Source organism: Cyclopterus lumpus, chromosome 4 (genome assembly GCF_009769545.1).
Source record: "Cyclopterus lumpus isolate fCycLum1 chromosome 4, fCycLum1.pri, whole genome shotgun sequence".
Lineage (NCBI taxonomy): Eukaryota > Metazoa > Chordata > Actinopteri > Perciformes > Cyclopteridae > Cyclopterus > Cyclopterus lumpus.
The window spans coordinates 12,971,350-12,986,468 of record NC_046969.1 but is presented as its reverse complement, the minus strand read 5'-3'; the positions used below and the strand labels follow the sequence as shown (position 1 = coordinate 12,986,468).

At 37.9% G+C, this 15,119-nt stretch overlaps 1 protein-coding gene across 8 annotated transcripts; it reads right to left on the bottom strand.

Annotated features, from left to right (window-relative positions):
• Nucleotides 1–11: 11 nt before the first annotated feature.
• On the bottom strand, nucleotides 12–13,702 carry LOC117729187 (tyrosine-protein kinase ZAP-70). 8 transcript variants are annotated; one of them, XM_034530016.1, is made up of 13 exons: nucleotides 13,593–13,702; nucleotides 8,425–8,851; nucleotides 6,550–6,710; nucleotides 6,316–6,454; nucleotides 6,122–6,203; nucleotides 5,933–5,955; nucleotides 5,818–5,851; nucleotides 4,822–5,017; nucleotides 4,489–4,695; nucleotides 3,681–3,873; nucleotides 2,798–2,938; nucleotides 2,589–2,701; nucleotides 12–1,576 (listed from the first exon to the last, which is right to left on the bottom strand). In XM_034530016.1, the coding sequence occupies exons 2-13, from the start codon at nucleotides 8,827–8,829 to the stop codon at nucleotides 1,459–1,461; spliced, it is 1,812 nt and encodes a 603-aa protein (XP_034385907.1). In that variant the 5' UTR covers nucleotides 8,830–8,851; nucleotides 13,593–13,702; the 3' UTR covers nucleotides 12–1,458. The 8 variants fall into 8 exon arrangements, with proteins under 8 accessions (XP_034385907.1, XP_034385915.1, XP_034385913.1 ...); XM_034530024.1 differs by having other exon boundaries at nucleotides 4,822–4,984; XM_034530022.1 differs by having other exon boundaries at nucleotides 8,425–8,837; nucleotides 13,593–13,695.
• Between the last annotated feature and the right edge of the window lie 1,417 nt (nucleotides 13,703–15,119).

The following is a 15,119-nucleotide window of genomic DNA, read 5'->3' as shown; positions in this document are numbered from 1 at the left end:
ATCAAGCACAATATGTTCAAAGCAACGGCTTAACGGCTTTTATTTCAAATGATATATATACTACAATGTCAGTTTTGTTCTCGTATGCTGCTTATCATTTGCACTTCCATTCCATGGGACATTTGAAGAGTATTTCAGAATATCTCCTTGATATAAAGGTGCAATCTTTCAGCTGATCTCAAAAGCAGGAAAATACCAATTTAACTTGAACTATTTGGATTTGTAATTAGTTTATTATTAGTATTTTTTTTTAAATGTTCAGGATTTTCATTATGATTTAACACTAACTGCATCTGTGTTTTTATTAATTTGTTACTGCTCATACTTGCTTAATTACTTCCACAACTATTGAATGCATGACTTTATCTTGTTATTCATTTGAGATCCCACTATGCTCATAAATGTAACATGTAATTTGAAGGCCTGATGTTTTACTCTGTAAAAACCTTACGCCATTATTTTGACTAATCCATCAACTTCCGGGTTCTGCGTACCCTTCTGTTGCTGCCTGGCTGCTCAGAAGTACTTCCTTTGGTACAGTATGTGACTGTAAGTTGATGGGAGCCTGTCTTTTACTTAATAGCACGGTCATTATAAACCACTTGAATTAAAGTTTTAAATGAATATGTAATAAAAACCATATTGCCCTTCTTATTCTTTACTGATTATACATCTACTTAGTCCTACACAAAAACAGTTTTTTCACTTGTGCTTTTTATTTTGGGAGAACATTTTAAGTAAGTACATAAAATCAGCCATGTGCTTTTCCAATGCAGATGGTCTATATGTAATGTTCTGCACATGTACACAAGGCGTTTTTATAGGATGTTTTGCCCATATTTCTTTGCTACATACACTAATTTGTTACAGATTTGTTTTTTATCTATTAATATTGGGGCCTTTTGAAACACGTGGGCCTCTGTAAATCAACAGTAAGTGTAATGATTGTTTAGTTACATTTATGGTTTGTTGTTTTTACTCTGAGGTGTCTAAAAATGTTTTAAATAATGCATGTTTTCCCTGATTATGAGCTCAGCTTATAACTTGTATGATACAGTTCAACTTTGCGTTGAAGTCAACCCAAATATTACCTTTAATCACTGACTTTACTGACTTGTTATATTTATATGTATATATATATTTGTATTTGGTTTGGCCTAAAAAAGAAAAACTTGTACATGCACCACATACTCCAATTACAGGGAGGTTGACTCTTAACATTCAAACCATGACAGGCAGAAGACGCACAGATTGAGATCTTCCTTACATGGCAGACACACTTAAGTCCAATTCACAAATGCACATTTATTGTCAGTGAGGCCCGTTTAGCTGTATGAGAACTGTAGTCAAAGCTTGTCAGTGTGTGCCGTTCATAAAAAGCTCTTTGTTTTGGTTGTTTAATGGCCAGTTGAAAGGATGCTTTGTGAAGCCCTGGGACAGAATGTGCCTTGTTTCTGTCTACTTGATAGGCTCAGCAGTGGCTTCAGCTTCCTCAGGCTTGGCCTTGTTCGATATGGAGTAATAGTAAGACCTCATGGCCTCCTCAACCTTCTTGAAGTCAGGACGGTCCTCGTGCCTGGTGAGAGAGGAAGGATCGAAACCGTTGTTTGAAAGGTTATGATTAAAGGAAGGCAATCCCAAAAGTCTGACATAATCTCAAATGTAACATATTATATGGTGATTTGTCTTTATTTCTGTATCTCTGACAGAGGAAAATAATGTCCTCCAGACACAGCAGTCAGGCTTTAGATCTGGTACAAAAGCTGCTGCAAATGCACTTGTGGATGACACTGTTAACTCACTTGATAAGCTCTGCCCCAAGCATTCTTATACTGTTGAATATAACATGTTGGTTAAATAAACATCTTACCATCCATGGTTCAAATCATATCTCTCTGGTAGATTTCAGACTGACAGATGAAGGAATCCCATAGGTTTCAATATTATCCCTCCTGCTATTCACTCTAGATATAAATCATATTTATTTATTTCCAGCTGAAAATTACATTGTCATTCTTATACGTCTACTACACCTCTTTTATTAATCTTAAAAAGAATAATGTGTGCATTTCACAAGAGAACATTTCTTTAATGTTCTGAGCCGTACCTTTAATGCAAATCTATTCAATACAATAGAGCATTGTAAGTCCTTAGGAATTTGTAGATAGCAGATTGTCTTACTGAACTCCCATTAAACACCACAATAAAAAAAATAAAAATGTGGTTATTATACCAAAGCAGAGCACGTTTCACTTTTAAAAACAAAAAAGTTGTGTTTTCATTTATAGTGCCATGTTATTTAACTTGATGAGATATTTCACTTCTTTGGTGCTCAGATAACCATGACAACAGATCACATAATACATTAGTCAAACATTAGTCCTGAACTGGGAAATACTATTTCCCCGGCCATATGCTGACGTTTTAGACATTCATTCCTCTGAGGGACTTTAAACTTCTACTGTGTAACATATTTAATAATACCTGTGACTGTTTTCATGAGTGTATGTGTGTGATGACTGCTTTGTGTGACTGAATTCTGTTGTTTTAAAGGAATATAGATGCGAGTCAGACGATCAGTTTCTTACTTGTATGTCCAGCATTCTTCCATCACTGTATATATTCGCTTTGGACATGCTGTTGGACACTCCATGCGGTTCCCATCGTCAATGAAGCGCATCACCTCTGGTCCTTTCATTTTCTAGACCAACATTGTGACACAAACATATCTGTAATTCAAGCTAATATGTACGACTGACAGATGCCTTTGCTGGTGCTCTGCAGAAACACTTTGTACCTTGTAAGGCTTCCCTCCGTAGGTAAAGGCCTCCCACATGGTGACACCAAAACTCCACACGTCACTTTTACTGGAGAATTTGTGGAAATTTATACATTCTGGTGCGTACCACTTCAGAGGCCATTTACCGGCAGTACGAGCCTGTACAACACAACACGTATGACAAAAGCAACATGACAGCCCACTTCAGTATTGATAATTAGAGCCAACATACTGTATTTACAGGGGGGCTGTAAAGGTGGGCACAGGATAATGCCAGATTTGTTCATTTACATTCTTTTATGCAACTCTTCTCTACATAAAAAATAATGAGGTGAGTTTACCTTAGCTAAATTTCTATTACATATGAAAATAAAAATCTATCAAAACAGAAATAATAAGCAATACATATTGTAATCACTCCATAGAAGAACATCTAAGCCAAATAGCATACAACATTTGATGTACAACTATGAACGAGTTCCATATTTATCTGTAAATCCACACTGCAAAAGCATCTACAACTCCCTTTCTTTTTAAAAACGAGAACAGGCCTATATTATTTAAATTGATACTGATATGAACTGTTAATTAATATATAAATCATAAGTTTATATTTGGTGGAGGGGGACATTGGGGGGATGGGTTTGCAAAGTGAACATTTCTCAAACAATGAAAGTCTTTTTGAATTATACAATATGTTCAGTTGTATATCATTTCCTTGGAGTCTGGAATTCCTCCAGACTCCAAGTCAATAAACCAGTAAAAAGGAAATCAGTTGAGTGTTTACTTTAGTTTGCACAGAGCCGGTAACACCTTTGGGTTTGTATGTGAGAAGTTCAGTAATTCCACATGTTTGCGTTAGCTGCATGCTGATAATCCCCCCCCCCCCCCCTGTACATACCCTGTAATAGTTGTCGTCTGCTCCGAGGGCCTTGGAGAGCCCAAAGTCACTGATTTTGGCAAACTGTTGCTTGACCAGCAGGACGTTACGAGCTGCTAAGTCTCTGTGCACAAAGTTCTTCTCCTCCAGATACTTCATTCCCATCGACACCTGGTGCATCAGGCCGACAATGTTCTCCACAGTTACAGTATCCCTATTGGGTCAAAAACACTGATCAGAAATCAGACCACAATGAAGGATATGTCCTCTTTTCCTTTTAGACATTTTATTTTTGCTTATTGCAATCAAGGGATTGATGATAGATAGTGTTGTATGTCTCCGCTTCCTGACCTTATGGTTGATTTGTACATAAATCTGAGGAGTCACAAAATGATTGAAGACATACGAAAGAAAAAATGTTTTCATCTGAAAAACATGATTAATTTTGTCTTGAAATACTGGATACTATCAACACACAAAACGTTCACAAATCCTTCTAATGAAAACTATCTCATAAGGAAGAAAACACTCTTTGAACTCTTCATAATATTAAGTAATATCCAGAGAGGCGTCTCATGGAGACAGCGCATGCAAGAAAAAAGAGATCATTTAAATATGCAGACGTGCTTCAAACGCAACTCAAATCATTTCTAGAAACTTGTCAGTCAATTATGCCACTTTTGTTAGATTTGACAATCTTCCTCTGTTTCCAGTTTGGTTGTGAATTTGGGACTATGTAAACAAAAGTGACTTGAATTACAGTTTAGGCACGTTCCTCAGTAAGTATGATATAAAGTAAGAGGAATAACTGGACCAAAAGGTAACTCACTTATTGGAGGAGAGGAACTTATTGAGAGGTCCGGCGGAGGCCATCTCCATGACCAGCATCAGACACTCAGCGTTGCACAGACCCAGCATGCGGACGATGAAGGGGTTGTCCAGCTGGTGCATGATCTCTGCCTCCCTCATCATCTCCTCCCTCACCAGCTTCTCGTTGTCATTCTTCAAAACTTTGATGGCCACATCAATCTGGCCCCTGAGAGAAAATAAATAAAACAATATTTTGGATGAATGTCTGCAAGACCATGTGGCATCTGGAGGCCACAGGCTTCTTTAGTAAAACTTCTATACAGTTTATCTTTCATAATGTTTCAATCCTCACGACTCAGTCTTGAGGACTCCTTTCTTGACGCAGCCAAAGTTCCCAGAGCCGAGCTCCACTTCATCGATAAGCAGCTGACTCCTCTGGATATTAAACCTCCTCACTTCATTCGGATTATGGTACGGGTTGAATCCATTGCAGTCCATGGGCAGAACCTCGCGCTCTACAGGCACAGTGGTGACCGACTTTGCAACAGCTGGCAAGTATAGTTGCAAACACAATAAATACAGATGTGATATACATGCTATTAAACAGCTGGTAGCAAACACTGCTCTCCAAAGCATGTGTATATTTGTGTGATTTTGGAAATGCTGCTGCAGTAACTGTAAAACCATTGCAGGCAGTAGTGTAAAGTACTTGAGTACAGTTTTTAGGTACTTGTACTTTGCTTGAGGATTTCCATTTTATGTTACTGAATACTTTTTTAAATACATGAATCTGACACACAGTAAATACATGGTTCATTGTTACGAACTATAGCTAACAATATATAAAGTACTTTAAAATCAGCTTCAACATTAAAATGCTGCTCATACATTCAAGCTTAATAATATTGTTGTATTGTTATACTATAATATAATTAACTTTTACTTTTGATACAGTTTTAACTACTTCAGACTTGTGTACTTTTACTTGAGTGCGATTTTGAATGAAGGTCTTCTACTTGTCATTGAGTATTTTAAAACTGTTGTATTACTACTTTTTGTAAAGTAAAAGATCTGAATACTTCCGACCCCGACCCCCACCCCCCGATTGTATAATTTAGTTTTGTGCTGTTTCGTATGTACTTTGTATGTACTTTATTGTTCCGTTTTGTGTATTTTTAAGGTAAATCTAGGGACAGGCATTGCACACTTGCTTGGGCTATACAACCCGAGGTATGTGGTATTGATTCATATACATCATCTCTAAAAATCGACAGGTTACTTTTGCTGCAAGTACATATAATAGAGCCGCTGTGTGTGGGATGAGCTGGTTGTATTTCAGGTTTCTGACCTTGAGGTGGCGGTGTGTATCCATTTTTCCGCCTCTGAAAGAGAAATGTTCAAATTAATCTCAGAGAAAGAAAGATACGCTGATTTAAACAAAGCAGCATGTTGTCAGTACTCACTGTTCCAGGAAGGCTGGGTGTCTCTGAAAGATTATAACATTAGACTTTTACAAACTATTCCAGTCACAGGTGTAATGATCATGTTGAATGTTACAAATAACCCACAAAGATGAACAGGAAACTCAGTGAGTTTTGCAGCAAGTACATAATGTTGAAATGGCGGAGGAAAAGAAATAAGAGGTTCAGTACTTCCAGCAGCTTTTCCGTTAACACACGCCTCTCCAAGATTAGTCACCAGGCCATCAGCTTTCATCTTCAGGTACTCAACCAGCTAGAGAGATTGAGATGAAATCACATTTTAGGAAAAAACAAAAAGGTCATCCTTCAGCTTCAACATAATCACGAGATAACGCAAGAAGTGAAGAGCATGATGAAGGGCCGACCTGCCAGATTGTGTCAAACTTTGTTCCCTCTGGCATAGAGTATTTCCCTGATTTGTCTTGGAGGATCTGGTAATGGTACACGGTTTTCCCGTACACCATGGAGAGAGCAAAACTACTCGACTCCTGTCTGTCTCTCACTCTGAGAAACAAAAAACAGTGTTGCTTAAAAACGTTGACCTTTGGTTGACAGAGAAAAAGACGAGCAATGCAAAAACATCAACTTGAGCCACTTACAGAAACTTGCCGTCCGGTTGTGCTCTGGAGTAAAGCAACCTTTCACCTTCCTGCCGGGTGACTCTACCGTGATACCAGGGCATCTTCTCGTGGGCCGTGGTGGCGATCAGTTTCTCCAGCTGAGGAGCTTGACTGATGATGGCCTGCTCCATGGCTTCTCCCTGAGTAAAAGAAAGAGCACATTTACAAAAACTTATTTTGTATGGTTCAAGATCCAAATATGCACAAATCCATTCAGCAAAGTCTGTAAAAGTGTTAGCCTCCAGACACTTGATATCCTGCAGAGATACATTTGACTGTTAAAGAGGTGCACATTACATTTTGCATGTCAAATGTACTAAAGCAAAATGTACTTAAATTGAGTATGCAGAGAAATAGCCCCTGTAAACTATAATACATTATATTATTACATAATTAGTACTGATGCATTGATGCATAAAGAGCATTTTACAAAGGAGAAGAGGCACCATTACAAGCATAGAAGTGACATAAGTTCAATACCAGTTTATTTTCCGCATCTCCAGCTTTGCAATTTGCTGGTAAAAAAAAAGCAGTTGTAACTGTTGTAACTGGTAGACTTGTAACTAGTTTTTATTACTTGGTTAGGTAGTTTAGTCCAGTGTTTACCTCATGTTCAGCCATCCTACAGTGGGTCACACAATTAATCTGACGGGTCATTCAATCATAAACAATGTAGGAAAGAATCTCCTAAAATGTATATTTGTTTTATTTTTTACTTTGCTTGAATCTTTGCTGAAGTAAAGTGCCTCAGAAGTACATGAGTAAATCTACTTAGTTACTTTCCACCACTGCTATGGGGTCCTACTACAGAGAGCACTATGATTTTTCCAGCTCCCCTTAATCACTCCTGGAAGTCCAGATTCATCTGGAGCCGGTTTGTCTGGTTAGCAGAAGCCCACCAGTAATAAAAAGTTAGTGGTCTCAGTGTGTGACTCTGCAGCAGGAGACAAATCATAAACTACAGGATTTTGGATTGAAGTTGGACTTCAGAAAGACAGATCTCAAACTGAGTAATCAAATGAAAAGGTGCAGTTTCCGAAATCACCTGGATATTCTTCTTATTTTGTGTGTGCGTGTGTGTGTGTGTGTGTGTGTGTGTGTGTGTGTGTGTATTCTGGAATTTGGGTGAACTGACCTGCGGTTGAAGAAGTACTCAGATGTTAAGATGTACTTAAAGTATAAGTAGTTATTATGCAGTAAACTGTACCCATTTCATATTATATGAGCTAGTTTGAACTTCTATATTTACAGTACAGATAGTTTAGTACAGTGGTAACCCTAGCCATCCTTCCACATGGTCACCAGATTAACTGAGGGGGTCATGAGTTGATTAATGGGGGAGGAAAGAAGAACCAGACAAACGTTTTATTTCAGGTTTGTGGGAGAGGGACGAGTAGATCAAAAGTAGCAAAAAACCAGGCACACTGTCTAACTTGCATTTTGTCTGATGAAGCTCTAGCACCGAAACATCACAAATTAAAGTATTTTTGCAAGTGAGACAGTGTGCTACAAGAGGAAAAAAAATTCTGCCACACATGTCTGTTTTAATTGTTTGACTTATAGCTAATTATTGGATATTTTTGACATTTTTCGACCACACACATGTAAATAGTAACTTTGTGAGACATTTAGAGGGGAAATGTGAATTTAGTGATACATGTATAAAGGAACATTAAATGGAAAGTACCTCAAATCTTTATATAACATTGGGTGAATCTAATTAGTTACGTTTCACCACTAGAACCGACCCTTAATGCATGTCTTTTATTTATTGATTATGGTAGCACTTCATTTTTACTCCCTTCGAGACTGCAAACTGTACAACAGTACCGAGCAGCCTCAGCAGAGCCTCACCTCCAGGTTCCAGGTCTGCTTCACGTACTCCCTCAGCATGTTTTCTCTCAGGCTGTCGAACACACCGGGACGTACCGCTGTGTCCGGGGAGCGCAGACAGGGTTTCCTCAGGGTGCACACCAGGCCGTCAGGGTCTTTGCTGTAAAACTCACAGAGCTCTGCAGGCCCACAGTGAGACTTCCCTCCTGTAAAGCAGTAAGTCCCGTTGAGCTGCTTTTCCACGGGGTAATGGTGAAACTCCAGGTCCCACACAACAGACAGGACGTAGCCCCCCAGACTGCGGAGACACTGTCGCAGCAAGAAGATCCCGTCGGCCATGCCGGCCAGCTTCAGATGCTGCTCGGCTTCCGAGCGACTGATGCTGCCGTAGTAGAAAGGAAGATCGGCCGCCGGGTCGATGGACATGGTGAAACCTGGGAGAGATGAGCTGGATGTAGATGATGGATGTTAATTAGAGAGATAAAAAGGCAAAGCATTTATGCAACACCCACGTCTTTAGGAATATGCTTGTTCAGAAACATAACGTGTGCCCACACTAACAGCATGTGACCTCTGACCTTTCAGCCTTTTAGACCGAAACTCCCCTCCACTGTCTGCTCAAGCAACCACAATTTCTCATCTACTAAATTACAAATTAGGATCTTCATGGAAATACAGTTCGAAAATGGACATTCAATGTTAAGAGTTTTTCCGGAAAGAAACCTCAACTCTTCTTCTCTTTCTCTTTGTTCAGCTCTACACAGACACGCTGTGAGGTACCATATATCTGGAGGATTTGATGCAGACACGCTGTGACTGCATCAAAGTTGCAGATGAACACACTGGTGACAAAAGCCACAACAGGAAGTTGCAGTCCGCCCTCACAGAGGCATCATGTTCTTCCGTTGAACAGGTGCTTTTTTGCTTCTAGAACATTCCTTCTGCTTTACACATTTTAAGTTTTCCTTTATGAAAGGAACCCACTACATCTTTAAACAACTACACCATGGTGTGTCTGTTAGGGGTCTGATATAAGGCTTCAGAAGAGGTAGGTGAGCTGATGGGAAGACATCAAGATAAGATTCAAATCAAGCAATAAAAATTCAACGATCTCTGTCAGTTCCAAACTTGACAGAGACGACAGTACGGGGGATTTCTTTATGTTTCCGTTTTTATTGAAGTAGAAAAAAAGTAATCATCCATTTAACTATTTAACGTAACTTAAGGTAAACTGTTTTAAGTTATTGTCTAGTCATAAGTCACACATATCTAAATGGAAAAACTCCCAATCACATTTAATCAACTGAACATGAACAGTTCAACATATTTTCTGTAAAAGCCAAATAACTTTGATATCTATAACACTTTACTTTGTCACACTATGTAAAATTGCAGAAAAAAAATAAAAAAGTAAGTGAGTCAAAACCTCAGCATACACACATACAAAACTGTGTTGCTGCCCACATCCACAGTGGACAACCGAGCAGAAACAGATCGTTGCCACAAGACATACAAGGCCCACCACAACAAAGACCTCCAGCCCGATGATGTGGACAAACAAAAGCCTGCACGTCTACCTTACCTTACCTTCTTGTTTCTTGAAGATATTTCCATCAGTATAGTTCAATTTAGGTGACTCTTAATATACTTTGCTTAGGTTCTTGTCATTTTTATGTTACGGTTACATTGTGCTTCCAAGATATTTACTGTTGTTTTATTAATTAGTTACAGAAAATGTACTCACTAACTTAACTTAAGATTACTATTTTGATTATTTATAGAGCCAACATTTGGTTCCAACTTCTCACATGTGAGAATTTGAATATTTTTATAAATCTGAATTGAATTCCTTTCAGACTGATCAGCTTGAACTACGGGAAACTGTGATTATCCTTTTTGTCTCATGTATAAAGAATTAATTGATAACAGATTAATCAATAATGAGAATGATACAATTAATATTTCAACCCTAATGTTCTGTACAACATTTATTTTCTGTTGAGATGGCACATGTCAGCCAAGATGCTGTATAAAGATGTAAATAAGAATGATTAACTTTCCATCTCTCTTTTTTTACTTTATATAAATTCCCAGTAAACACTGAGCAAGATAGATAGCAGTGATAATAATACTAAATTAATTACAGACTTCAATAATATTACTTGAACAAACCTAAACTGAAAGAGAAAATGAATTTAATTACAAAAACCAACAAACCATCCTGACACACACCGTGACAAGAACACTAGCCACACTGCTGTAAAACGACACAACCAAACTAACCAAAACTAGCTAAATACAATGTAAAATGAACTTTATTGTGCATAAAACAAACTTTTGCAAATGATGTGTTGCAGAGTGAGCAGACGGTGACCCTGTGAGGAGTGGAAAAAGTAATGTGAGTCACTCTGTTTTCAACAAGCGGAGGATAAGTGACACGCCAACATCTACAGGCCTGAGAGTTTGTTTTCCAGAGAGAATGAACTTTTTATGGCATGATTTAGGTCATCTGAGACCCCTCACGTGTGATTAAATGTAATTAAATGCTAAACAAAAACCAACCAACCAAAATCTTTGTAGAGAAGTGAAAATTCCAGATCAATCAATCTTGATGAAAAGCTAAGGCACACAGTTTTCTTACCAAGTAAAATAGTTACTGTGATAAAGCTCATCTTGTTCAGCACTCAACATTTTACTCCAGTAAAAATACATTGAAGTAAAGTACTAGCAACTAAATGTACTTAAAGTATAACAAGACTATAACTTTACCTCCATGCTATACCTTGAATAGGTAGCACTTAAATGCCGTAGTAGCACTTAAATGTCCCTTACCGATAGCACTTTAGTAGCACTTAAATGGCACTTACGGATAGTACTTTGTAGTTTGACTTTATTGAAGAAATTGTACTTGCTTGATTCTTGTTGTTCTGAGTTTGGACTCACGGTTTAATGCACTTATTGTAAGTCGCTTTGGATAAAAGCGTCAGCTAAATGACATGTAATGTAATGTAATGTAATGCTAGCAGCTCTGAGAGACTGCACTTTGGTGCAGCTGTGATTTGAGCTACATGCTAACATCATCATGCTAACTTGCTCACAATCTAAATGCTGACATGCTGATGTTTAGCAGCTATAATGTTTACCGTGTTAGTTTAGTGTGTCTGATAAACATTGGATGATAAGCACTAAACACAAAGTAAAGCTGAGGTTCATGAGAACGTCGTTAGTTTTACGGGGTGTCCTAAACAATAAAATATTGGATGTTGCTTTAGGAATTTGTGACAATTTATTCAATGGGAAATGTGAATGTGTGAGCCAAAATGGTGGACAATCTCTCCTGTAGATGCAGATATATTTCACTAATAATAATTTAAACCTCTGACCTGCTGGTGGCCCGAAGAGACAAATCGGGGGATCCCCAAAAGTCAGCGGGATTCATCATCATGGCAACCACAGTGACATTGCCCTCAATCGAGCCACTAGCATGACCTCCAACGTCAGAAACAGCCTTACAAAACCACATGTGGGGCATTTATGTAAAGGATCATTAACCCCATCAAATTATAAATATTACATAGAATATGACGCCACTGTCTTTTAGTGTAACATCACACCCTGACGACCAAAGTATCACGCTCACGTTGCTGTTACAGCATCAAGTAGGGGTCATGTAAATAGTGACCTCTTTATGTCCGCTTGAAAAGAGTAAAAACACAAAAAAGCAAAGCCTCCCAACAGCGTCAAGAATCAGAAGCTCATTCGTGCAGACATTTCAACTCTTTTGCTCCTTTTAGTCATACATGTAAATACCATCATGAGGTCAGTGATTTAATTTGCTTGTGACCACTAAAAGCTGTTCTTTTTAGGATTACGTGGTTCATATTGAATCAAGAGCATTCCAGAGATTTTAGCTATTAAAATTATTTTAGTTCATGATTATTTTGGTTGCGTGATCAGGAGGTAAGCTTGTTCTTATGTTATTCACAGCATTCCTCCTTACATACATCAGCATTTGACACTGTGCATCCTCCACAGATAATGTGCCCTTTAAATCCTCAAACATCAAAAGATTTTCTCCCAAATGGCCCTTTGTTTTTGATGATGAAAAAAGAGCACGTAGACGTAATAAGAGGCTCGTCTGCTTATCAGATCAGGACTGAAATGCTGCAAACTGAAGCATAACTTCCTGCATTTATGGAAACAAAAGACATTCAAATAAACAGTTTGCATGTGCATGTGTTCTTTTGCCATGATTCAGATTATAATAATCCAGAACAAAATGTGCCTTTTTATTCAAATCGCTAAAAAAAGTGCCACTTTTTAAAAAAATGTAACATCTAAATACATTATCTTACATTCACAAGCACCAATTGTTCAATTTCTGTTAATCAAAGACAATACATAAAACCCCTGCAGCAAGCTGTTTCTGACCTTATTACAATAACGCATTTAATCTGAAACTAAATGTAATGTTCAAATTGTCTGTAAACTCTCTCACACTTACATTGTTAATTCATAAGCACATTTTGTGCATGAATCCCTCTTTCTGCTTTCCAGACCAATATCGTCAGACTGCGGCTGGAACATTTTGCAGATATGCTTTAGTCCCGGACCAAAAATACATCCAGTAATTTTAAGAAAAGTTACAGGCGATAAAAGACACACGCACAGACCTCTTTTCCCATTTTTGGTTTTCTATTTGAAGGCTCAATGAGAGCAGCTATTTATATTTTTGCACATGTAATCTTAACTTTTATAAACCAGTGCAACAATGCATCAATCATGTGGTGCACAGACACTTTTATTCATTTTTACAGCTCAAACACAGCTGAGGAAATACAAAAACACCCATTTTAACAGTTTCTTTGCTTAAATTAAAGGGAGTAATAAGAATATAAATATCACAGATTAGTGTAGGTTTACAGACTCAATTTGGATTAAATTACTGTGAGTTACTTTAACACACAGCCAACTGCTGCTTATTATACTATTGTATACTGAAACGTGTAGTTTCAAGTATGTGGCATTTAACAGAGAAAAATAAAGATAACTAACAAGTTAGGCCTAGTCTTAACTTTATAAAATCATCACCTTCTGTATCCTCTTTTTGTTTTCAGCATATACATCTGTGTAACCCACCAATACAATACAAAAAAAACACGTCAGATATAACAATAAAACCTACTTACAGTACGTTTCAGTTCTTCACTACTTAGAGCGATGTCATTGCTTTAGAGACAAATATATATCTGTTGATCTGACAGCAGTGTAGGTAGGTTCTGGGAACATGTGGGGGTTAGAGGCAATGACACACACACACACACACACACACACACACACACGCACGAAGACAGATGCACAAACCTCTGAATCTAGTCAACTATCAAGTTCTTCTTTTGAGCTCTTTAAATCCTGATCGATCTCCAGCAAACTGAAGAATATACAAGTATATAACTAAAGGAATATTTTGACATTGTGGGAAATATATATTTATAATACACCTATTACACTTAATTTTGTGTGTGGATAAAACAAAAACAAACCAGATATAACTTGTTAATTAGTGAACTTTAGAGGAGCTGGTCGGTGGGTGTTTATCTTTGGAGAGAGCCAGACTGTTTCCCCCTGTTTCCAGTCCTTGTGCTAAGCTAAGCTAACTCCTGCCCTTGTTACTTTAACTTAATGTGAGCTGGTGGTTCACAAGGACCATATAGTGACATTAAAATTATTTTATTTATCCTCATTTGTCTGAGAAATGTCACAGAATAACTATTATGCCACGTACACATATGCTCCAACACCTGTGCAATAACCACAGTATCAACAGCAGAGATACTGTGAATAACCCCCCAAACCCCAATACCCACACACTCAAGAACCCCACCTCCTCAACTGCAGCTGCTTCCTTGGAGTCGTTCACCAGCCAGCCAATCAGCAGGAGCTCTCTAAATCAAGTCTGATAGCAACAGACGAAAGAAAACCGGACAAGAAGAAGTGCATCTTCAAAATAAAAGCAGCAGGGTTTACTGATATTTCAGCGGTGGGCTTTCTTGCAACGTCTCAGTCAGACCTACATTATTTTTAATAGGTCAACAAGAGGTCTCCTTCTAAAAAGCTCTCTGACAAACAGCTTCTCTGCCAAGTTATAGAAAGGCTGACATAAGAGTTGGGAACAAGTTTTGACAAAAAAAGGGGAGTTTGTAATTGTATTGTATGTATCTCCTTTTTACATTTCAATCCTCACAGCATAGCATTTGGAAAAACGATTAACTGGAAAAATGTAACCATACAACATTACATAAGTTTGAGTTGGTGCCATCCATTCTGTTTCTTTGGTGCCATCACTTGGCTGATTTATGGCTCTATTTTCTCCTCTGTCGTGATTTAATTAATAACATATTGATATGATGACTAATCTGTTATAACGATACAGATTCTTGGATTAGTCAATCTCAGCATTCATATAATATTGCAAAATGTAACATGAAACAACACATAATATCACACTAACAAGAACATTGGTAACACCAATCACTCATACACTGTCTTCCTTGAATACTACGCAGACCCAGCAACCTGTCGGATGGTGGATGGTGTAGTTTAAGTGAGGATAATTACGACTTTTATTTTGCTAGTTGTAACCGGAAGTTAAATAATCATAGTTCGGGTTAATCGACATCAAGCTGTGGCTCTCTGGTTCTGGAGGTGGAAAAAGT